Source organism: Thamnophis sirtalis, unplaced genomic scaffold (genome assembly GCF_051295495.1).
Source record: "Thamnophis sirtalis isolate CommonGarterSnake01/CBP01778 unplaced genomic scaffold, rThaSir2_p1.2 scaffold_10, whole genome shotgun sequence".
Taxonomy (NCBI): Eukaryota; Metazoa; Chordata; class Lepidosauria; order Squamata; family Natricidae; genus Thamnophis; species Thamnophis sirtalis.
In genome coordinates, this window is record NW_028261390.1 from 64,021,077 (window position 1) to 64,047,076 (window position 26,000).

Genomic DNA, 26,000 nt, shown 5'->3' on the forward strand with positions numbered 1-26,000 from the left:
GGGACGCCACGGCTGCGCGGAAAGAGCCCACTTCTTTCGGTTGTAGCAACGCCGAAAACCCCACCTTCCCTTCTTCGCTTTCTGCTTGACGGGCTCCTTTTGCTCCAACCCCGGGGGGATGCGGGAGAAGCGCGGCTGGCTTGAGCAGGCAAGAGCAGCCCGGGAGGAAAGCTTTGGGAAGAAAACATGATGGGAGATCGCTCCCCGAATCGCTCGATCCCACCGCGGGATCTTTTCCCATCGCAGCCAGCCAACTGGTGCCTCGCCTTGGTTTCCAAGGAGGGAGTCTGGGAAGCGCGCAGAACGACAAAACGACTTTTATTACGTGATGCTACGGACAGAAAACTGACGTGGGGAGGGGGCGGCGGGAGAAGAGAGGGGACCCCATTAGAAGTTCAGGTCATGAGCGAAATATTGCAAAGAAGAGCCGCTCTCGCTCGGGTCTCTGGCGGCTCAGGCGTTTCTTCCCGCTTTCCAGGCAGGCTTTCGCCACGGCTAGCCCGCCCGCGAATGATAGGGACGCGCGTGTGGCGCCTAGGCGACTCTCCTCTCGCGTCATTCTAAGGACTCGGGTTCCTTTTTCAAAATAATGCATTAATTTTCAGATCACGATGGAATCTATATATTACAAGGGAGCGGAAAAGGAACTCACTTCTTGTTCTGATCATTCTCTATATCTTGAAAGTATCCATCCATTCATTCATTCACTCACCCCCCTCATCCATCCATCCATTCAATAGCAATAGCAGTTAGACTTATATACCGCTTCATAGGGCTTTCAGCCCTCTCTAAGCGGTTTACAGAGTCAGCATATCGCCCCCACAGTCTGGGTCCTCATTTCACCCACCTCAGAAGGATGGAAGGCTGAGTCAACCTTGAGCAGATAACAGTCAGCTGAAGTGGCCTGCAGTACTGCACCCTAACCACTGTGCCATCTCGGCTCACTCACCCACCCACCCACCTACCCCCATCCATTCATCCAACCCCTCCATTCAGCCACCTACCCCATTCACCCATCCATCCATCTACCCACCCACCTTCATCCATCTATGCATTCACTACCCACCCCCATTCATCCATCCATTCACCTCCATTCATTCATCCAACTCCTCCCGCCCCCATCCATCAATCCATTCACTCTGAAAAGAGTGCAGAGCATCCCCATCATCATCATGTGATCAAAATTCAGTTGCTTGGCAACTGGTTCATACTTATGACCATTGCTGGGTTCCAAGGTCATGTGATCCTCTTTTGCGACCTTCTGACAAGCAAAGTCGATGTGGAAGCCAGATTTACTTAACCACCGGATTACTAACTTATCCACTGCGGTGTTTCACTTAACAACTGGGCCAAGAAAGGTCGTAGAATGAGACGTAACTCACTGAACAAATGTCTCACTGAACAACAGAAATGCTGGGCTCCACTGTGGTCATAGGTCGAGGACTACCTATAGGGACTATGAAAAAGAGTGGACAATTTTACTGTATCCCAGGGTCATGTCATCCTCTTTTGCTACCTTCTAACAAGCAAAGTCAGTGTGGAATGTATGCATCTGAACTAGATGTTGTTTCTCTGTGTCATATATGTGGATACGTGCACAATTTTGTATTTATTTATTTATCTTGTCATGTTTAGGTCTATATTAGAGGTGGAAACTCTTTGAAAGTTGTATGTCATGTAATTTCATTTTAATGTATGCCGATTAGTGTACATTCAAAGTGACAATAAAGTAATCTATTCCTATTCCTATTCTATTCTAGTGCATTCCATTCCTATTTCTATTCTATTCTATTACTATTCTATTACTATTCTCTTCTCTACTATTCTAATTCTCTATTCTATTCTCTATTCTATTCTCTATTCTATTCTCTATTCTATTCTATTCCATCTATTCTATTCCTATTCTCTTGTCTACTCTTCTAATTCTTATTCTATTCTATTGTCTATTCTATTCTCTGTTCTATTCCATTCCATTCCTATTCCTTTCCCTTCCATTCCCATTCTATTCCTATTCTCTTCTCTTCTATACTATTCTAGTCTATTCTGTTATATTCTATTCTATTTTCTATTCTCTATTCTATTCTTTGTTCTATTCCATCCTATTCATATTCTCTTCCCTTCCCATTCCTATTCTATTCCTATTCTCTTCTATAGTATTCTAATTCTTATTTTATTCTCTATTCTAGTCTCTGTTCTATTCCATTTTATTCCTATTCCTATTCTCTTCCCTTCCCTTCCATTCCCATTCCTATTCTATTCCTATTCTCTTCTAGTCTAGTCTATTCTCTGTTCTATTCTATTTTCTATTCTAAACACTATACTATTCTATTCTCTATTCTGTTCTATTCCATTCCTATTCCCTTCCCTTTTCTTCTCTACTATTCTATTCTAGTCTATTCTCTGTTCTGTTCTACTCTATTTTCTATTCTATATTCTATTCCCGTTCTATATTCTATTCTATTCTATATTCTGTTCCCTTCTGTTCTATTCTATTCTACTATTCTATTCTCTGTTCTGTTCTATTTTCTATTCTATATTCTATTCTATTCCCATTCTATATTCTATTATATTCTATTCTATTCTATATTCTATTCTATATTCTGTTCCCTTCTGTTCTATTCTACTATTCTATTCCTATTCCATTCTATCGGAGGCCAGATTCACTTCACAACCGGAGTGCTAATTTATCCACTGGAGCGTTTCACTTAACAACGGGGGCAAGGAAGGTCGCTGAACGGGGCAAAACTCACCGAACAGATCTCTCGCTTAACAACAGAATTGCTGGGCTGCGTTTGTGACCGTACGTCGAGGACTACCTGCATTTTACGTCCTTTTCGGCCTGCGCTGCTTCCCTCCACGGGGCTCTCTGGGAGACCCACCCCCGGCCTTTGGGGACTCTCTCCCTCCCCACCACCCGGCTGAGCCGGCCGGAGAAGGAGGCGGAGGAGCGGAGGAGGAATCCGCGTCAGCTTTTCGATGAGCAGCCTCGCTCCCCCTGCCGGCCAAGGAAGGACAAGAGCCGAAGATGGCGGTTCTTCCAGCAGCTGCAGCGGCCGCGGCGACTTCCGAGCAGGTCGGTAGCCAGGCGGAGGGAGGCAGGGGAATTCGGGAAGCCGCCGAGGCTGAACGTCGGGCGGAGATTTACGCGCGGGGCGCGTCTGGCGCCAAGCAGAGCCGCGGCGGAGGGCAGGGGGACGTTGGCGGGGCGGCTCTCTCTGCCGCCCCAACAACCGTATTTTGGGGTTCAAGCGGCGGGTCCGAGGTGGCCTCGGGGGGCTCGCAGCCAGCCCCAAGGGCGGCGGGAGTCCGCCTTAAGGAGCGCCAGTCGGCGGCCTGAGGGAGGAGGCACGCGGGGGGCGAGAAAGCTCGCCTCAGCGGCTCCCTCACCGAGCGCTCCTTCTGAGGCGCGCCTCCCCGCCCGTTAGATTTGCGCTTTCTGGAGGAATATTTAAAATACCTTCCTTCCCCCCCCCCCCCAAAATAATTATTATTATAATTATTAGTGTTTGGGGATTTAACAGTAATAATAAATAAATAAATGGCGGGCTTGGGTTGGTGCCCCTGAGCGGAGGGCGACGCCCGGAGCGGCGTCCCAGAGGGAGATTCCTGCCCAAGTAAGCGCGCCCGGCCCTCCTCCGTGCAAGCAAAAAATAGACCCGCTACGAGGAGTGGCGGCCTCTCGCCAGAAGCAGCCCCGGCGCCGGCGGCTCCTGTTGCTCCCGGGCTCCCTGGTGGAACGAACTCGGCAAGATTGGTTTTTTTCTCTCGCCCTGTTCATGTATAATATCCGGACCTGGACTCTGTTGTTTCTCTGTTTCTTATAATATAAGTGGGTGTATACATAATTTTCTATTCTATTCCATTCTTTTGTATTCTATTCTATTCTATTCTTCTGTATTCTATTCTATTCCATTCCATTCCTTCTTCTGTATTCCATTCCATTCTTCTGTATTCTATTCTATTCCATTCCATTCTTCTGTATTCTATTCTATTCTTCTGTATTCTATTCTATTCTTCTGTATTCTATTCTATTCTATTCTATTCTATTCTTCTGTATGCTATTCTATTCCATTCCATTCCTTCTTCTGTATTCCATTCCATTCTTCTGTATTCTATTCTATTCCATTCCTTCTTCTGTATTCTATTCTATTCTTCTGTATTCTATTCTATTCTATTCTATTCTTCTGTATGCTATTCTATTCCATTCCATTCCTTCTTCTGTATTCCATTCCATTCTTCTGTATTCTATTCTATTCCATTCCTTCTTCTGTATTCCATTCTATTCTTCTGTATTCTATTCTATTCCATTCTTTTGTATTCTATTCTATTCTACTCCATTCCATTCTTCTGTATTCTATTCTATTCCATTCCATTCATGTATTCTATTCTACTCCATTCCATTCTTCTGTATTCTATTCCATTCCATTCCATTCTACTCTATTCCATTCCATTCCATTCTTCTGTATTCAATTATATTCTATTCCATTCCTTCTTCTGTATTACATTCCATTCTTCTGTATTCCATTCTATTCTACTCCATTCCATTCTTCTGTATGCTATTCCATTCCATTCCATTCTACTCTATTCCATTCCATTCCATTCTTCTGTATTCTATTCTATTCCGTTCCGTTCCATTCTTTTGTACTTTATTCTATTCTACTCCATTCCATTCCATTCTTCTGTATTCTATTCCATTCCATTCCATTCTTCTGTATTCTATTCTATTCTTCTGTATTCTATTCTATTCTATTCTATTCTTCTGTATGCTATTCTATTCCATTCCATTCCTTCTTCTGTATTCCATTCCATTCTTCTGTATTCTATTCTACTCCATTCCTTCTTCTGTATTCCATTCTATTCTTCTGTATTCTATTCTATTCCATTCTTTTGTATTCTATTCTATTCTACTCCATTCCATTCTTCTGTATTCTATTCCATTCCATTCCATTCTACTCTATTCCATTCCATTCCATTCTTCTGTATTCAATTATATTCTATTCCATTCCTTCTTCTGTATTACATTCCATTCTTCTGTATTCCATTCTATTCTACTCCATTCCATTCTTCTGTATGCTATTCCATTCCATTCCATTCTACTCTATTCCATTCCATTCCATTCTTCTGTATTCTATTCTATTCCGTTCCGTTCCATTCTTTTGTACTTTATTCTATTCTACTCCATTCCATTCCATTCTTCTGTATTCTATTCCATTCCATTCCATTCTTCTGTATTCTATTCTATTCTTCTGTATTCTATTCTATTCTATTCTATTCTTCTGTATGCTATTCTATTCCATTCCATTCCTTCTTCTGTATTCCATTCCATTCTTCTGTATTCTATTCTACTCCATTCCTTCTTCTGTATTCCATTCTATTCTTCTGTATTCTATTCTATTCCATTCTTTTGTATTCTATTCTATTCTACTCCATTCCATTCTTCTGTATTCTATTCTATTCCATTCCATTCATGTATTCTATTCTACTCCATTCCATTCTTCTGTATTCTATTCCATTCCATTCCATTCTACTCTATTCCATTCCATTCCATTCTTCTGTATTCAATTATATTCTATTCCATTCCTTCTTCTGTATTACATTCCATTCTTCTGTATTCCATTCTATTCTATTCTATTCTATTCTATTCTTCTGTATGCTATTCTATTCCATTCCATTCCTTCTTCTGTATTCCATTCCATTCTTCTGTATTCTATTCTATTCCGTTCCGTTCCATTCTTTTGTACTTTATTCTATTCTACTCCATTCCATTCCATTCTTCTGTATTCTATTCCATTCCATTCCATTCTTCTGTATTCTATTCTATTCCATTCCATTCTATTCTATTCCATTCCATTCTTCTGTATTCTATTCCATTCCATTCCATTCTTCTGTATTCTATTCTGTTCTTCTGTATTCTATTCTATTCTATTCTTCTGTATTCTATTCTATTCTATTCCATTCTATTCCTTCTTCTGTATTCCATTCCATTCTTCTGTATTCTATTCTATTCCATTCTGTTCCGTTCCATTCTTTTGTATTCTATTCTACTGTATTCTATTCCATTTTATTCCATTCCACTCCGTTCCATTCCGTTCCATTCTTCTGTATTGTATTGTATTGTACTCTACTCTACTCTACTCTACTCTACTCTACTCCATCCCATTCTTCTATATTCTATTCCATTCCATTCTATTCCATTCCATTCTTCTATATTCTATTCTGTTCTGACGAACACGCTTGTGACATTTCTGCGCAACCTTTTGGACTTCAGTGCCCAAAAGGTTCGCCATTACTGAGCTATACTGTATTGTTTCTCCTTGTCATGTAATACATGTGGGTATATGCATACTTTCGTTTATATTTTATTTTATTTTATTATTTTTGTGTTACTGCCTGACACGAACCACTAAATAACGCTTTAGGGTATAGCATTTTGCTATCTTGAGTTTATTAGAGTTTTAATTTGCATGAATGGCCTTTATTTACATTTCAATTTATATTGAACTTTATATTATAGTTTTGATTGGTCTATCTAGATAAGGGGTTCCCAACCTTTTTTTGGCCATGCCCCACCTAAGCATCTCTAAAATCTTGATGCCCCTCCTGTGACATATACTTCAAGGCGCTAGTCGTCACTTATAAAGACCTTCATGGTATTGGACTTGGGTACTTGAGAGACCGCCTGCTGCCAATCACCTCCACTAGACCGATTAGATCCCACAGATTAGGCCTCCGAATTCCATCCGCCGGCCAGTGTCGACTGGTGACTACCCGGAGGAGAGCCTTCTCTGTGGCTGCTCCGACCCTTTGGAACGAACTCCCCGTGGAGATTCGAACCCTCACCACCCTCCAGGCCTTCCGCAAAGCCCTTAAAACCTGCTGTTCCGACAGGCCTGGGGCTAAAGAGCTGTTGCCCCCGTCTCGAATGGTATGACTGTTGTGTGTTTTTAAATTATGTATTGTTATATTTCGTTTTTTTATTTTTTGTCTGTACCCCCCCTTCCCTGATTTGATTTGTTAGCCGCCCTGAGTCCCCTTCGGGGGGAAAGGGCAGCATATAAATATAATAAAATGAAAAATGAAAAATGAAATGAATTATTTTACTCAAAAAGTAAACTCTACTCACACGGAGGAAGCCTCAAAGGCTATTAACTTGGTTTCAACAAGGTTCAAATTGCCCCCCATTAAAAATCAAATTGCCCCCTGGGGGGCCTGGGCCCCACGTTGGGCACCACTGATCTAGACTGTGTTGCTTCTCCGTGTCATATAATATATGTGGGTATATGCGTAATTTTGTATGTATGTGTGTATTTATTTATTTAGTCCTGTTTATGTAGCGCATAAAGGAGGCGGTGACCCTCTCTAGGAGCTGCATGCAGTTTTATTTTAATGTACGCTGATTAGTGTCCATTCAAAGTGACAATAAAGTTATTCTAAGTCTAAAGTCTAACAAGGATGGTGGAGGAGATGTGGAAAGCCGGGTGACCCAACTGAGAAAGGTCAACCTAAGAACAGTGATGGCAAACCTTTTATCTACCGAGTGCCCAAACTACACCCATGGGCATGCCCAAACAGAAAGGGGTGTGTGCGCAAATGTGTGCATGCGAGGACATTTGCATGCGTGGGTGGACATGTCCGGACATGTGTGCATGGGCAGCAGAGACCAGGTGGCCAGCGGGAGGCGGGACATCCCAACATCAGCGGTGCGGCAAGAGGTAAGATATTTTTCTTTGTGAGCTTCTGTTTCGTCATTTGCAGGGAAAGAGAAGCTCACGAAAGAAACGTCATGGAGATCTGACCTGGGGTGACGATGCGTGTGCCAACAGAGAGGGCATTGCCTGCCACCTCTGGCACGTGTGCCACAGGTTTGCCATCACAGACCGAGAATAACGTCGAAAACATTGTTGGGAGGCTGAAAAGATTTCCTTTTCACAACATTAAAAAAAATATATATCAAGAGTATGGATAGTCCTCAACTTACGATCACAATTCAGCCCAAAACTTCTGTTGTTAAGTGAGACATTTGTTAAGTGAGTTCTGTCCCATGTTACAACTTTCTTGCAACAGTTGCAGTGGTGGGTTGCAGGCAGTACACTCCGGGACAGGCGTACCGGAGCCTGCCCAGAGCACTGGGTACCGCTCCAGTACGGAGCTCTGGAGGGCCCGCCCGCCCGCCAAAGTTCCTCACGGTGTTTTAAAGCTTTTGGCGCTTCTGCGCACACGCATAACGCATACAGCACCTGCACGATGCTCCGCCGGGAAGCTGGTGCGTCGCAGAAGCTTGCGGAAGCGTCGTTTGCAGCTACAATGTGTGAGCGTGCTGCGTCCATGTGGGCGATGCCGGGCACTAAGTGAATCACTGAAAACAGTGGATTCTGACTATAAAATGAGGTCCGATGATGTGGTGACCTACATTATGTCCGTCATGACTTAGCAACTGAAATTACTGGGCTCAATCATGATCATAATTCAAGGACTACCTGCTCTGTAAGGATATTTATTTCAACTTCTGCTCCCTTTCGCCAGGATGTAATTGTTTTGTAAATAAAATCAATGGTATGCTCCATGTAGATGCTTTCTGGTCATTTTAAAACGTTTAAATATTAATCGGCAATTCTTTGTGCGATCATCATATCATGGCAGAAATGAAATATTATCTATTCCGATTCCCATATTTGTGTCTTTGGCTGAAATTTTAGCAAAGCTCAAATGGCCCCATGAAGAAATCGATGCGAGAAAAGGCCGTGGAACGCAGAAATATTAACAAAGAGCATAACAGTAACTTCAAGGCTGGATACATCCCGATTGATGAAGATCGTCTACACAAAACTGGATTGCGAGGCAGAAAAGGCAATTTGGCAATCTGTGTTCTGGTCCTCCTTTTCATTTTGGCCGTTGTTAATTTAATCGTAAGTACAACATTCTATAAAATGCATTCTAGTTGACGATATTAAGTTAGAACTCACGAGCAGCACCGTAGTAGTAAGTGCAATGCCCACAGATCTGGTTGGCTGGTCCCTACTTAAAAAGAGATGGACTGCTGCATTTTGAACCAGCTGCAAAATTTGAGTGGTCTTCAAAGGCAGCCCCCCTGTAGGATGCCTTGTAGCAATACGGTAATTGAAGTAATTGCCGTATTTTTCAAACTATAAGACACACCGGAGTATAAGACGCACCATGATTTTGAAGAGGTAAATTTAAGAGAAAAAGTTTTTGCACTCTGCAAGCCTCCCAAACCCTCTGCATGCCTTGGTTTTTTTTCAAAAGAAAGGGGGGGAGCATGCAGAGCTTTGGGAGGTTTGTAGAGTGCTTCTGTGGGCGGGGGGGGGCAAAAATGAGCAAAAACTGCCTGTTTTTTGCTCGTTTTTGCCCTCACCAGCCCCCAGGAGCACTTTGCAAGCCTCCAAAACCTTCTGCATGTCCATTTTTGCAAAGGGGGCAGCATTTTGGTAGGCCAAAAATGCTGTATTCAGTGTATAAGACCCACCCAGATTTTCACCCTCTTTTTTGGGGGGGGGAGAAATGGTCTTATACTCTGAAAAATACAGTAATACAGGAGTTAACAAATGTACAAGTCACTCACTGTTATCAGGTCTTCCAGAATTTCATCTAGATTCTAGAACATTTACATCTTCTTAAGATTGATAGCTAAAGTATTGAATGCAAGGAGATGTTTTAATTTTCATTTTTCATTTTATAAAGGAAAGAATCTTAGCCATTCTTCATACAGATAGTCCTCAACTTATGACCACAATTGAGCTCCAGATTTCTGCTGCTAAGTGAGACAGTTGTTAAGTGAAAATAATCGTGTCATTTCAGTGCCCTTGTAACATTGGCCACTAAATGAATGGTTGTAAGTTGAGAACTACCAATAGATTGTTTCCTATACTGCTTATCGGACGCTGCCTTCCATGGACATCATTCAAGCTTGCCGTACCACAGTCATTTCTCAAAAGTTTTGGAGAAGGTCAAAACATTCACAGATGGCTCAAATGTTGATTTGTTTTCCGAGGGATATAAATCTTTCAGAACTGTACAAACGATGTTTTTTTTCTTAGATCACCTTCATAATTTGGGCTGTAATTCGTATTGGACCCAACGGCTGCGATAGCATGGAATTTCATGATAGTGGATTACTAAGATTTAAACAAGATTCTGACATGGGAATTATACATCCGTTGTATAAGAGCACAGTGGGAGGCCGGCGGAATGAAGATTTGGTGATTGTCGGAGAAAATCAACCGGTAAGTGTGAGCCTCCTGGCATATTACATTCAGTATCTCAGGTTTGGTGCCATATTGTCTTGCTGAATTAGGTTTGGCTGGAATCTAACCAAGAGGAGAATCTTCTTCATAATGGTACTTGTGGCATACCCTTGTACTGGCAGGGGTGGGATTGAAAAATGTTAGCAACTGGTTCTCTGCCCGGTTGCTGGATGGCCTGGCCATGGTGGGTGTGGCCTACTCGGCCTCCTGTATAGCAGGTGAAGGGGCGTTTTCACCCTCCCCAGGCTCCGGAGGCTTTTTTCGAGCCTCCGGGAGGGCGAAAAACATCCGGAAGCCAGAAACAGGCCCGTTTTCGGACATGCGGTTGGCCTGTTTTTCGACCTCCCCAGGCTCTGGAGACTTTCCACAAGCTGCCAGGAGGGCGAAAACAGCCTCCTCTGGGCTCCGGCGGCCAGAAATGGGCCATTTTCTAGGCTTCCGGGAGGCCAATTTTTCATCCTCCCAGAGCCGCTGCATGGCCCTGCACTTACCTGGCATGATGAACGTGCCATGTGGAGACGCCTGGGAGGGGCAGGGCGGGGCCAGCCAGTCCTGGCAACAACTGGTTCGGCGAACCGGATACAAAATTAACATTTGGTTCGCCTGAACCGGTGCAAAGTGGCTGAAGCCCACCCTTGCTGATACGATATATCTCTGATAGTCAAAAATCTGTGTTTTAGTTGTTGGTCACTTGTTTGCTTTGCTGGTTAGTGAAAATTCTTTTGCTTGTGGACTTTTATTTCTATGATGCTAGATATTTCAGTTTTCTTTGCTTCAGTTTTAATGGTTTTTTTCACTGCAATTTGTTGGATGCTGTCTTGCATTCACACCTTTTAAAATTAATTGATAAATTAAGATGAAAAAGCACTACCAATTAATAATTGAAGCGTAATAAATTCTCTGTTATTAAATTCAGCACCCTCTTTCTTTTTAAAGATTGTATTTCAGCAGGGGGAAACAAAACTTAGTGTGGAGAAAAATAAAACTTCAATTACCAGCGATATCGGAATGGAATTTGTTGACCCACGAACTCAAAACACTCTATTTAGCACTGACTACAATACCCATGAGTTTAATTTGCCAAGTGGAGTTAAAATTTTAAATGTCCAAAAAGCATCTACAGAAAGGGTATGGATTATATTTTGCTTACTTTCAACGTGCAATATGTTTGGTTTTTTAAATAAATGACATCTAAAATTCATAACGTTATTTATATTTTTATTGAGATTTATATACGTTTGCAATGTTCTGCACATAGAACAAGCAAGCAAACAATAACTAAGATGTACCGTATATACTCGAGTATAGGCCGACCCGAATATAAGCCGAGGCACCTAATTTTACCACAAAAAACTGGAAAAGTTATTGACTCGAGTATAAGCCTAGGGTGGGAAATGCAGCAGCTACCGGTAAATTTCAAAAATAAAAATAGATACCAATAATGTTTTTGAATATTTATTTCAAAGAAAAACAGTAAACTAGCGGTGTATTCAATGAAATACTTCACTCACCTCATGATGCTGATGTCCCGCTGTGATGATGATGTCCCGTGCAGCCGCGGGAGCGATGTCCCGCCTCCTATGACACACGGCACAGTGATTCCTATCATTGGATCACTGTACCAGAGGAGGTGGGACATCGCTATCTGGCTGCTTGCCATAACAAGGAGGAGGTGGGACATCGTTGCAGAGCGGCAGGAGGGGGAGGAAGGGGAATCGTAAGACAGCCCTGCATTACATTAGAACGTGAGGAGGGGGGATGGTGCGGTGCGCGCTGCGCGGCAAACTGACACAGAGGGAGGGGAAACTCAGGGGCACTGGGCCATTCACGAGTGTCACCCAGCGGCATGGCCCCGCCCCTTTTTCTCCTCCATTTCGGGCAAATTTTTCACTGACTCGAGTATAAGCCAAGGCGGCTTTTTTCAGCCCAAAAAGTGGGCTGAAAAACTAGGCTTATACTCGAGTATATACAGTATATAGTTAACGAGTTAACAGAAAGACTTGGAATAATTGTACATTTAAACCACCGATTAGACCTCTATATTCAAACAGGTTACTACAACTATATTCTACAAGTACTTTTACATGCTATTTACTTTATTAATTGCAATTTATTTTTTTGTAAAGACTGGGCAGTCCATGACCAATAAAAACTGCAGATAATCCTCCACTTACGATTATTTATTTAGCAACTTTCAAAGTTGCAAACAGTGCTGGGGAAAATGTCTTAAGAATGGTCCTCACAGTTACGACCATCTCAGCATCATGACCCCAATTTGGGCACTTGGCAATTGGCACGTTTCTACAATGGTAGATCATCATTTATGCACTTCCCACCTTCCTTCCCACCAGTAGAGTCAATGGGGAAGCCAGAATTGCTTGATGACAATGTGATTCACTTAACAACTGCAGCAAAAAAAGGTCATAAAATCAGGTGCAATCCATTTAACAATTGCATTGCTTAGTGACAAACGTTCTGGTCTCAATTATAATCGTAAGATGAGGACTATCTGTAAGGGGAAAACTATAGAGCAATAAAAACAATGATTTACTTCCAAAAGAGGAAACATTTAAACCAGTGATGGCTAACCTTGTTTGTCGTTGCGTGCCGAAAGCACGCATGTGCGACAGTACGCACATGTGCCCGGACACATCATTCAATGTGTGTGACACCCCACCCCCCACATGTGTCCCCCTGCGCATGCGCTCCTGCCTCATTTTTTGCTTCCAGGTTGGTGGAGGCAGCTTTCCGGGGCCAAAATAGGCCACGGGGGGGGGGGGGGGTACACGCAGCGCCCGCGTGCCCCATTTTGGGCCTAGAAGCTTTCTGCACCAACCTGGAAGCCAAAACAGGACACAAAGTAGCCACGTAAGGCTCAAAAATGCAATTCCAGCCCCCCCATGGATGCGTCCCTCCCCGTGCATCCAGGCACGCGTCTCCCGCATCCACCCAGTCCCCCACACATGTGCGGCAGAGACCCAAAGACCAGCTGGCCAGCAGGAGGTGCGCACGCGTGGTAGAACTGTGCTGGGCCAACGGCTAACGGGCCCACAGAGATGGCTCTCCGTGCCCACCCATGCCATAGGTTCGCCATCACGGATTTAAACTAAGCCACCACCACCCCCAAAACACCATTGCAACAAACTTGCCATGCACCCTCATGCAAGACTCAGAAAAAGCCAAGTTTTCATAGACCTTTTAAGGGTAAGGAAAATTCAGATCTTGGGGGTGGCAGGTATCGTGATGGTACTAACACGGAGGAACCCAATTCTAAGCATATCACTTAAATCGAAGCCACACAGAATTCAGTTAGTGCTACTCTGTAATGTTTAGACAAGGCTAAGTTTCTGCAAACTAATAAACAAATTTTGAATAAACTAATATTCAAAAGGGGGTCAAATTATTCTCCAAAGCACCAGAGGGCAGGACAAGAAATAATGGTTGGAAACTGATCAAAGAGAGGAGCATCCTGGAATTCAGGAGAAACTTCCTAACAGTGAGAGCAATTAACCAGTGGAACAGCTTGCCACCAGAAAGTTCACCAGCGGAACAGAAGTTGCCTTCAGAAACCTTGGGCGCTCCATCCCTGGGTTTTTTTTAAGAAGAGACTGGACAGTCACTTGTCTGAGATTGTATTGGTTCTCCTGCTTGAGCAGGGGACTGAACTAGAGGACCTCCAAGGTCCCTTTCTATTCCATTCTATTTCTAATTTTAGTCTATTCAACAAATTTTCATTCTAGATAAAGCTACTAAGTTTCTGTAACAAGAATGCAAACAACCAATAAAAACAGCAGACGAATAAGTAGAAATCTAGAACTTTAAAATTCAGATCTCAGAGCATTTCTAGGTAATCCTAAACAATAATTTATGTTACAAATAGTGAATAGTGTTTAAGAACAAGGCAACTTTTACACAAGATGTTTTGATTTTTTTAAAATACAAATTTGATACTAGTTTGACTAAACATATAGCCGTGTTCTCCCCCCACCCACCCCCTTCAGATTACAAGCAATGCCACCAGTGATCTCAATATAAAGGTTGATGGGCGTGCTATTGTCCGTGGAAATGAAGGCGTGTTTATTATGGGCAAAACTATAAAGTTTTCCATGGGACGCAACTTGGAACTGAAAGCCGTAAGTAATTCCAGGATTTGCAGCTATTTTATAATGTGGTCACGTGGCTCAGTTTTGTCATCTGTGACCTTAAACTTGCGCGCGCACACGTACACACAATATTTTTTATGTTTCAGTTGGCCTTTAAATCTGTTCTGTGCATAAATGCTTTCTACTTCATACACACAATGCTCTGTTGAATTCCTGAATAAATTGTATGCACCCAAACACTTGCAGCTATGTTTTGAAGCAAATGCAGGATATTTGAATATTAAAACTAAAACTAAATAGCATCTTTGCAGGAGACTAAGAAGGCAGTGTTCCAAACCAATGCTTGTAAGTCAAATACTATCTGTATTGTAAGTAAGCTTAATATTTGGAGTACAATGCAGGTAACTAGAAGATTGCAGCGAGGGAAGGAATACCGTATAAAATAAAGTATTGCGATTTCAGGCAAACTGTTCTGATTGAGGCTTTCCAAGAGCATGAAGCAAACTCCTGGTCCAGACAAAAACGCCTTTATTAATTTACTATGAATTCTGCTCCTTTACATCCAGCAAAGTCTTTCAAGGGAGAATTTACAGTCACAGACCTTAACAGGCTTGGAGAGCTGCCAGGCAGATGTCTGCAAAACTCCAAAACTTGGAGTCTCAGAGAGTCACGAGCCAATTAAGTGAACTATTTGTTTCCACTCCCCTTTCGCTCCTCTTTTATGTCCTCTGGATACATTCATCATCCACCTGTGGCCTTACTCCCAAGTTGATCCCTGTTCTTTAGCTGTTCCCTTCGTCTGGCAACTCTGCGCATGCGCACACTGGGAACAGGCTCCAGCTATTCGTCTGCCTAACTGAAGTCTGACTCTGAAGGCAGCTGATAACTGGCATACGGCTCTGGCCTCCTCTCCGCCTCCGACACAGAGCCCTTATCAGAGCCTTCTCCAGAATCTGAATCTGCTGCCAGCTCTGCTGGCCACTGGCAGGCCACAATCAAAACATAACATCCAATTGGCTCATTTAGACCATGAAGTCCAAGCCTCTTTAATTTTCAGGAGTCCAAATTAGTCGCCCCAGATGGTTGCTTCCACTTGAACATTTTCAAAAAAAGAAAGGAAAGGTTGGAGACATGCTTGTTTCTATATTTAGTTGTAACTCATATTTCTCTCCTGATGAGTAGAAAATAGACAACTACTAGACCAGTGTTTCTCAACCTTGGCAACTTGAAGATGTCTGGACTTCAACTCCCAGAATTCCCCAGCCAGCGAACGCTGGCTGGGGAATTCTGGGAGTTGAGGTCCAGACATCTTCAAGTAGCCAAGGTTGAGAAACACTGTACTAGACAGTAAGCTGCTTTAAAAATCCATTTTGAATAAGGATAAATGTCTTTATTTTGCTTGTGTTTACTGGTAAACCATTCTTATTTTTACATTTTTACATGTGCTTAATAATTGCCCAACAACTGCATACCAATAATGGAAAATTACGTTTTATAGTATTGCTTCTTACTTTAAAAAAAATTAAAAGTGCTTCCTATTATTTCTGTAAAATATTTAAAATATTGTCTCTTGCAATGTATAATTTTGATACTACAGGTAGTCCTTGCTTAATGACTGGTTGCTTGACAATTGTTCAAAAATGCAACACACCCCAAAAAGAAACGTAGGATCCACCCTCAAAGTTATGATTGGTGTCTCCTTTTCAGATATTTTTGGTGCCTGGCAATGGGTGTAATTTATGACTGCAATTTCCATCACTTTTTAGTTGGTTTCTGGTGGGATTTTATCAGCTTCCCACAATTTAACAACTGTGTTACTTAATTACCTGGTGACCAGTTATACATTCATAATAAAACCGGTTACACACTAAGGTCACATGGTAACCTACTTAATGACTGAAATGAATTATGAAAGCAATTCTGGCTTCAAGTGTAGTCTTTAAGCGAGGACTACCTGTATTTTAAACTGTGAACACCCTTATAGTACTCAGAAAGCATGAAGACTGATGATTCTCTTGCACACATTAATCCAGGAAATCCAGAGCAGGCCAAATTAGCGCCAGATTATACTATGAACGTATTCTTAAGCATCCCAACTGTATAAACAAGCAGAAAGATTACAATCCAATGATTAGATCTTATGCTCTCTCCCTTCATTGCTGTTTAATATTAAACAGGTGGGATTCTACCAGTTCGGACCGGTTCAGGTGAACCAGTAGCTCTGACCATCAGCTGGGAGTGAACCTGTTCACTCCAAAGATGAAGTCCACCCGCCTGCCCACCCCTGCGCTTAACTCACCTGTATCTTCTCAGCTGAGTTGCGCAGCGGAGTGGATTGCTGCACCTCAGCTGTTTTCCTCCCCAGCAGTAACGCGGAAGGTGCTTTTTCTCAAAAGGAAGTGCGTGATCATCGAACTGGTTGTTAAACCTGTAGGATCCCACCACTGATAGGTGGCGCAGTGGGTAGAGTGCAGTACTGCAGGCCGCTTCAGCTGACTGTTATCTACAGTTCAGCGGTTCAAATCTCACCAGCTCAGGGTTGATTCAGCCTTCCATCCTTCCGAGGTGGGTAAAATGAGGACCCGGATTGTTGGGGGCGATACGCTGACTCTGTAAACCGCTTAGAGAGGGCTGAAAGCCCTATGAAGCGGTATATAAGTCTAACAGCTATTGCTATTGCCATATTAAGGGATATTATGTAGTAAGTTAGGAAAGTGTTTCTACTCTTTAAGACTAGAACTCGATGAAATCTTCCATTGATGCAAATTGAAAAAGGATCATATGATCTAAAAGTTTCGACAATGTTGTGCAAGCACTTGAATTAATGTTCCGTTCTTCTCGATCCACAGTCCTCACCCCTGCATTAAAAGCTGCATTCTCTTTAAATGTTTCATAAAAGTGACAGAAATTGGTATGAAAGCTGCTAAAATAAAATAAAAAACAAATCCACATAACACTGTAGTTGCTTCGGTTCTATAGTTTGCATACATTTTCATCTGTGCAAGAATTTAAAGGCAACTCGGGGGCTAAAAGTAGATAATATTAAAAGAAGACTATGAAGACTGTTATATGTTCATTGATTTAAACAGCAGCAGCAGCAGCAGAATGCAGCCGCGCGAGCGATTGTGGGTGCACCTCGGTACACCCACGTTACACCTATCCTCCGCGAGCTGCACTGGCTACCGATCGGTCTCCGGATACGCTTCAAAGTGCTAGTCGTAACTTATAAAGCCCTTCATGGTATTGGACCTGGGTACTTGAGAGACCGCCTGTTGCCAATTACCTCCCAAAGACCCGTCAGATCTCACAGGGTCGGCCTCCTCCGGGTTCCGTCCACCAGCCAATGCCATCTGGCTACTACCCGGGGGAGGGCCTTCTCTGTAGCAGCTCCGGCCCTTTGGAATGAACTCCCCGCGGAGATCCGGACCCTCACCTCTCTCCAGGCCTTCCGGAAAGCTGTCAAAACCTGGCTGTGCCGGCAGGCCTGGGGTTGATGAGTTCCCCTCCCCTCTCGACTGGTATGGCTGTGTGATTTTCGTGTATTTCAATTATGTGTACTGTTGTTTATGTTCCCTTTCCCCTTTGAGTTGTTCGCCGCCCTGAGTCCCTCCTGGAGAAGGGCGGCATACAAATAAACCAAAACTAAACTAAACTAACTAAATTAAACATATTCTTTTTCCTAGGACAACTCCATTATCCTAAATGGAAGTGTGATGATCAATGTATCCCGACTGCCAAATTCTTCTCACAAGGAACAATTTAACAACGGTGACTGGGAGCGTTACAAGCTTTGCATGTGTTCGGATGGGACATTATTCCGTGTCCCAGTGAAGAGCCGTAATATGGGTTGTCAAACCTCTGTCAACCCGTGCAATACGTATTAAAGGCAAATGTGGGTACTGTGCGAAGAAAAAATCACTATATTTAAGTTCAAGCCACTGCATGTTTGGAAGGATGTTTTTAGTTATTTGTAGAAATATTAAATGAAGCACTTCTCGCACCCAGATCTCCACATGTAGCACTGTTTGATTAGGCCAATCATGTTTTAAGGCAGTGTTTCTCAACCTTGGCTACTTGAAGATGTCTGGACTTCAATTCCAAGAATTCCCCAGCCAGCGAATGCTGGCTGGGGAATTCTGGGAGTTGAAGTCCGGACATCTTCAAGTGGCCAAGGTTGAGAAACACTGTTTTAAGGTATGTTCCTTGAGGCATAGAAGGGCATTTTAGTAAGGCAGTTAAAGCAGAAACACAGAATGTACTTCAGGGTATTGTTGAATAAAAATTAACAAATAGGCCGAGGTATGTTTCAAAAATAATTTGGAAGAATTGTTTTTGGAGTTTGCCGAGGGAAGCATCCTTCCGCTGATTCATTAATATGACCGCTGGAGCTGTTGGCAAAGATCCCCTGTGACATTAATACATTAATTCATTTTTGTTTCTGGTATTTTTGCCTTTGCAAATGTGTTATTTTTCAGACATTATACTTAAGACCTTTTATTTGCTGCCACTGTGTTGAAGCACTTGAAATTTAGATGCACTGAATTCCATGTTCTAATATTGTCTGGGGAATTCAAGTCATTATGGAAACTGATTATGGAAATAGACTTTGCTTGAGCAGCTGCAGGTTGTTGGACTACCAGAACTCTGGTGGTACAGTGGTTAGAATGCATTACTGCAGGCTAATTCTGATGACTGCCAGCAGTTCGGCGGTTCGATTCCCACTGGCTCAAGGTTTGACTCAGCCTTCCATCCTTCTGAGGTTGCTAAAATGAGGACCCAGATTGCTTGGGGCAATGTGCTGACTCTACAAACTGCTTAGAGAGGGCTATAAAAGTGAAGCGGTATATAGGTTTAAATTCTATTGCTATTGCTCTTCTTCTACCAAGTTAAAAAATCATGGTTTTTTTTTCCAAGTAGTATTTTGAATAATTTTGAGTTTGGCAAAACTTATAATAAGATTACTAACTTCTGCTTCTGCCCAAACAGCCGTTTGTTCATTTTGGAAAATATCCCACGGTTTAGAATGTTTTACGTCTTTTGGTTTGTCAGTTTCTTAGACACGGCATTTTCAAAGAGCCAAGGTGGCGCAGTGGTTAAATGCAGCACTGCAGGCTACTTCAGCTGACTGCAGTCCTGCAGTTCGGCTGTTCAAATCTCACCGGCTCAGGGTTGACTCAGCCTTCCATCCTTCCGAGGTGGGTAAAATGAGGACCCAGATTGTTGGGGGCAATATGCTGACTCTCTGTAAACCGCTTAGAGAGGCCTGAAAGGCCTATGAAGCGGTATATAAGTCTACTGCTATGTTGTTGGGGGCAATATGCTGACTCTGTAAACCGCTTAGAGAGGGCTGAAAGCCCTATGAAGCGGTATATAAGTCTAATTGATAAAATGCTTCTGGCAGAGGTCCCATGAAAACCGAACAAAATTAAAAACATTTAAGCCTGACTTGTGAGAGTGCACGAAAACACACTGGTTTACTGCAAATAAAATTCTGCTTTTTGGCTAATTCAGATCAAGCAGTTTGAAGGTATCTTCTCTGCTTATGTTGAGTCCTTCGTCACTCGGACTTTCCATCCCCACCTTCAGTTTTGAAATGGGATATTGTCAACGGAAGGTCGTGAATGAGAAGCTAGCTGCAAAGCATCATCTTTGACTATATGCTTAATAGGCAACCTACTTGACACTATCAGTTATGGGCTGATGGAACGGTGGCCGCAATTTTGCTTTAGAAGCACTGAATGCCGCTGCTGCAGGAACAGAGAGAAGGAGATGTAGCTGAGGGCACAAGCAAAAGGGGTACATCAAGGCACTGATCCTTCTAAGGAATGTGGGATATTTTAAACTGCTAGACCAAAGCTACTGTTACCTCAAATATAGCAGGATATCTTAGCAAGCAGTAGAATTCAAGTATTCGTACTGTTATCTATATATGCATTTCTGAAGGGGGTCAGACCTCTACAGTAGAAACTCTGGTCACAACCATAATTAGTTCCATAACTTTGGTCGCAAACCAATTTGGTTGGAACCCGATTTGGTCATGGTCAGAAGCGTTTGTGACCAGAGGTTCTACTACTGTATTTGTTTATCATGTTTCACCAATGGTAGAGAAAAACCTTGGTCTCGTTTAGTACATTTTGTTAAATCTTAAAAGATTCCTTTTTTCCCCAATCAATTTCTACGCAGAGAATATGTTGAAAGTTGTTGGTAAAAGTAATGGATACTAGATATCCAGACTTTGGACCGTTGGTTGACGTATTCGAAGAAATGGTCGTTTGGAACCAATTATCATGGAAATCGGATACTGTTGAACTGTCCAATGCCTGAATGGTACTTGAAGTGAGAAGTTAGTAAGGGTAATAGTATGCAGGGAATTGTGGTTTGCTTGAAGCAGGGGAGAAGCGGTAAATGGAAATGTGGTGCAATAAAATGCTAGACAATTTGCAGTTTTAATGGGAATTCACAGAGAATGTTTAATTTATAGCCTCACATATTTTGTGGCATGGAGTTAAACCTTGTGAGCAATTCTCTGTCCGATTCTTAGCTCTGTGGTCCTATTGTTATGCAGCAGTATTAATACACACAGAGTCACTGAGAGCGAATAGGCATTAACCCGGGCAAATACATTTATTGAGCACCACATCTGCTATGTTCTATTGTGACAGTTTGATTTAACCCTAATTTAATTGTAAGCCACCCTGCTGGGCTCCTCCAGAAAGGCAGTACAGAATAGAAATTGTAATAGTGTTGTTGTCCATTATTTTGAAATCAGAGTTAATTTTAATTGGAATATGTGTATATATGTGTGTGTGTGTGTGTGTGTGTGTACATACATACATACATATACATGCACACGCAGACACACATACACACACATATATATATATATATATATATATATATATATATATATATATATATATATATATATATATATATATATATATATATATATATATATATATATATATATATATTTGTTTTCATAGATTTTCACGGGTGTAGGTATGCTGGTCTTGTTGTATTTGGGAAAAGACCCGAATACAACAAGACCAGCATATAGGGTGTATGTGTGTGTGTGCGTATATATGTATGTATGTATGTATGTATGCATGCATGCATGCATGCATACATGCATGCCATGTAGGGAAGAGACAAAAATTAGTATTCCAATGTTACACAAGCTCTTGAATTAATGTTCATTTCTGCTCAATCCACAGTCCTCATCTATGCCTTAAAGCTTGTTTAAATGTTTCATAAAGTTACAGAAATTGGTATGAGAACTGCTAAAAAAAATAAATAAATAAACAAATCCTCAAACCGACGTAACACTAGAGGTGCTTCTGTTCTATGGTTTGCAATCATTTTTATCTGTGGAAGAATTGAAAGGCATCTCGGAGGCTAAAAATAAACAATATTAAAAGAAGAAAAGTTGAAAGCCTCATGATGTTTAAGAACTATTCAAAATACAGCATTTAGATAGTAGTTGCAAAACATTTTAAATGCAAGTTTATTGTTCCATTTCTCAACATATGAAAAAAATGTATTTGGAGGAGTATTTTGTTATGTACATGCTTTAATGCAGGGTTTCTCAGCTGGCTGGGGGATTCTGGGAGTTGGAAGTCCAGACATCTTAAAGTTGCCAAAGTTAAGAAACATTGCTTTAATGTCACAATGAAAATTTTAAGTTTAACAACAAAATTGATAACAACAAAAATGGTATCTGCCACTAGGCTTTGACGACTACTTTGACAAATTCTAATATTTGATGTTGATTATCTTAATTGTTTTATATTTAATTGTTCATAATTACGATTTAACATATTATACTTGTAGATAACGATTTTCCTTCAAAGGGTGCTTTCAAATATGAGTAGATAGTCCTTGAATTATGCCCACACTTGAGCCCAAAATTTCTATGGCTTAGAGACAGTTGTTAAATGAGCTTTGCTCCATTTTACGATCTTTCCTGCCACGGTTGTTAAATGAATCACTGGTTGGTAAATTAGTAACAGCTGTTAAGTAAATATGGTTCTCCCCATTGATGTTGCTTGTCAGAAGGTCACAAAAGGGGATCGTGTGACCCCGGGACTCAGCAACTGTCATAAATGAGTTGTCAAGCATCCAAATTTTGATCACACGACCATTGCAGTGGTTGCTAAATGTGAAAAATAGTCATAAGTCCCGTTTTTCAATGCTGTTGTGACTTTGAATAAGTTACTAAAGGAATAGTTGTTAAGTTGAAGAGTATTGGTACTGTTGTGAAGACTGGATGAATAGGAATGTGCAGTGTTTCAGAATGAAGAGTGTAACAACCGTATCAGTCTGAGACTCATTAAAGCAACTGTGTCTGTTCCCAGATTTTAGGCAATTGCAGAAGCCTCCCCCAAGTTTCCTCACTGCAGGGGAGTAAACTGGGAATCAGATATAGCTGCTTTCACACTCCTATGAATTCTGTTAAATTGTGAGGTAACACTTCTAAATTTAATCTGAAGCACTGGCCTTATAGGACAAATTCTTCCTCATGCTTTTGCGGGAGGACATTGGCCAGGCATTAATGGGATCAGCTTTTTAAATAGCAATAGTTAGACTTATATACCGCTTCATAGGGCTTTCAGCCCTCTCTAAGCGGTTTACAGAGTCAGCATATTGCCCCCAACAACAATCCAGGTCCTCATTTTACCCACCTCAGAAGGATGGAAGGCTGAGTCAACCTTGAGCCGGTGAGATTTGAACAGCCGAACTGTTGAACTGCAGTCAGCTGAAGTAGCCTGCAGTGCTGCATTTAACCACTGTGCCACCTCGGCTCCTATCCCAATAATGAAATATTGGGATTAAAATATTATTGTACTTATTGCTACAACCTATTCATTTTAAATATTGGAGCATATTGTAGAGTAATATTTTGCTGTTTTGCAGCGTTATACTGACAGCTTAGAATGACAGTTAATATTCCAATTAACTTAAAACTTCTGGACTTATTCAAATCATCTATAGGCACACAATACATAACAGAACAACATTCAGAATCTTTTTAGATCTGATTAATGGTATTTAATAATATCTAGTTAAAAATTAAACTGAAAGATCACTTACCAATTTATTTTTCTACTGTGGTGCTGCTCTTATTTGAGGTTTGCTACTAATAATTTATATAAAACGGAGTATTTAATTGTTAAAACTGTGCTATGTTTATGTTTCAAAGCAGGGTTTTTAAAGACTGCATTTAATGCCTTAGATTTCATTACGCCACTATGAAGTTTGGATTTCCAAGTGCCAAAGGAAGTCATCATGTATATTTGTAAAATGTCCATTTAAATAAACAATATAAACAATATAAATTGTTTCTTTAACTCTGAATTGTCCCCAAAGTTGTGGTGCATGGGGATGTGCGTATCTAAAATGATTCTCTTTCCCACTGCCCATGTCCTGTGTAATAACTGTTCTGTTTAAATAGCTGCCGAAACATTACTCAGCATGAATCGGAAGTATTGGGAACATGAAGTAGCCTTAGTTTGTGATCTTCAAATTAGAACAAATAACATCCTATAGAGGTACTTTAGGATTGACCAATTCCTGCTCTATCCTTGGGGAAAATGGCCTGGCATAGACAACTGTAGGCACAACACAGATACCTCTAGACTAGAACAATATGTGTTTTTCAAACTTGGAAGGTTTAAGATGTGTGGGCTTCAACTCCTGGAAATGGCTGGGGAAGTCTGGGAAAACTGAAGTCCACGGCAGGACTTTACAGTTGCCAAAAGGTTTCAAAAACACTGCTCTAGAATTTTTTTATTTTTTTAATGCATGTTATCAAGACTGAATCAGGTTTTTATTAGTGAGATAGTATAATTTAATACGCAACTACACTATCAAAATTCCAAGGAGGTGACACAACTGCAGTAAGCCAAAGTGCCATATGGAAATTTTAAAGACAAAAAAAAAGCAGGTTAACTGCTTCTGTCACAACAGTGTGTTACAGAACACTTTTTTTTAAGTATCCCAGAAAGTCAGTGTAAATCGGTGAAGTAACAACACATTTACACAACCATATGAGAAGGACAAAGTTTAAGGCTCTCAGTAGGTATTTTAACACTTGCCAATTACTCAGAGACAAACCAAATCTTTATTATTACGAAGCACTTAAGAATCAGCAATTAAATATTACCAAATTTTAAGTATTGTTAGCGGTTCTGCCATTTTGAATTCAACATTATTATATGCTGGTTTCTCTAAAAGCAATAAGGGAGGTGGGAGTTGCCAATATTTAGACAGTAGGAGAAAATATTAACTACAAGCACAGAATTAAAAGGATAATGTGTTTTATGTAGTAAAATGTATCTGCGAAGCCTCTGCACGAGACTGATATGAATTGTTCAAAAAAGGAAAGCAGGAAACTCTTCACGTTTAATTAAATGCTTTATGTAAATTTATACTATAGTAAATTTATGGAACGCTTTCACAATTTGGTTCCTCACGTTTACAAAAAGCACAGATCGTTTGGTTTTGTACAAACCCAAAAAATTTCAGATGGTTACATTTTCAGTATTCAATTTGAATTTATCTGACCCAACCCCAAAACGAAAATGGTACAAATAATAGTGGGTATTAGAATTGATAATACCGTTTCTGACCCTGAAAGGTTTAAAAAGCATAAAAGATTCATCAGTCTTTGGTACTGGACAATACAGACAGTCTTATGGGCCATTTGACCATTCATGTATGTTTATTCACTTAAAGCTTTTAAGCATTTAAAAAGCTTTTAAGCATTTAAAAAGCTTATCGTTTTAAGGATTTCACATTAGAATAATGCAGTGTTTCTCAACCTTGGCAACTTGAAGATGTCTGGACTTCAACTCCCAGAATTCCCCAGCCAGCATTCAACCTTGAGCCGGTGAGATTTGGCTGGGGAATTCTGGGAGTTGAAGTCCAGACATCTTCAAGTTGCCAAGGTTGAGAAACACTGGAATAATGCACACACATCTTGCTAGCATTTCTGTAGAAAAGATATTTTCAGCTTTAACCAATTCAGTGTACAGCCTTTTTTTTTTCCTTTTACAACAACAAAATCAATCATACTATTTTAAAAATGCTCAAAATTCAAAACGTATGAAAAAGGAACAACTTTGATTAACTTTACTTGGACAGCATTACATAAAGAGTTTTCCAGATAATGCCATGGCTCTCCCCCCTGGAATCAGGGTCATTCTGAGCATGATTGGTTAAATAAGGAGGTCAGAATTTCAAAAACACACAAAAAATAACATTTCTGACCCATATACCAAGTGGACCTTTCTCTCGTTCTCCTTTGTATATCACAAAAGCTGTGAGCACAGTGTCCTTAATAATTACATTTTAGATTAACCTGCTTTTACAGGCAAGGCCAATTCTCTGTGTGTGTGTGAAATTGTTGAGAGCAAAACGTAAGACACACACAGTCTCTTGATCAACTTTGTAATAGAAGCCATAAACAAATAAACAGAAGAGGCCTGTCATGGACAAAGGAAAACAGATTGCAGTTTCTACCCTTTGGCCATTATTTAACTGAATTCAATTGACACTTCATTTTTAAATGGAAGACAGTACAATTTTGAAACGTGTCCTCTCTTGCTCTCTACCACCACTTGATCAGGTGTTT

The 26,000-nt window shown here is 41.1% G+C and overlaps 1 protein-coding gene across 2 annotated transcripts; it reads left to right on the top strand.

Moving 5' to 3' along the window:
* The first annotated feature begins 35 nt into the window (after window positions 1-35).
* SGCB (sarcoglycan beta) lies at window positions 36-19,892 on the top strand. Of its 2 annotated transcripts, none has more exons than XM_087724755.1 (6): window positions 36-148; window positions 8,697-8,906; window positions 10,056-10,241; window positions 11,199-11,390; window positions 14,264-14,395; window positions 18,049-19,892. In XM_087724755.1, exons 1-6 carry the CDS (start codon window positions 119-121, stop codon window positions 18,247-18,249), a joined length of 951 nt encoding a protein of 316 aa, XP_087580881.1. In that variant the 5' UTR covers window positions 36-118; the 3' UTR covers window positions 18,250-19,892. The 2 variants fall into 2 exon arrangements, with proteins under 2 accessions (XP_087580881.1, XP_087580880.1); XM_087724754.1 differs by lacking the exon at window positions 36-148 and adding an exon at window positions 2,988-3,073.
* The last annotated feature ends 6,108 nt before the right edge of the window (window positions 19,893-26,000 follow it).

Excerpts from the sequence above, each read along its gene's own strand:
- SGCB (XM_087724754.1), top strand. The coding sequence starts at position 3,026 with ATGGCGGTTCTTCCAGCAGCTGCAGCGGCCGCGGCGACTTCCGAGCAG. Across the intron at positions 11,391-14,263 it reads AAAAAGCATCTACAGAAAGG|ATTACAAGCAATGCCACCAG; the intron begins GTATGGATTATA and ends CACCCCCTTCAG. Across the intron at positions 14,396-18,048 it reads GCAACTTGGAACTGAAAGCC|GACAACTCCATTATCCTAAA; the intron begins GTAAGTAATTCC and ends TCTTTTTCCTAG.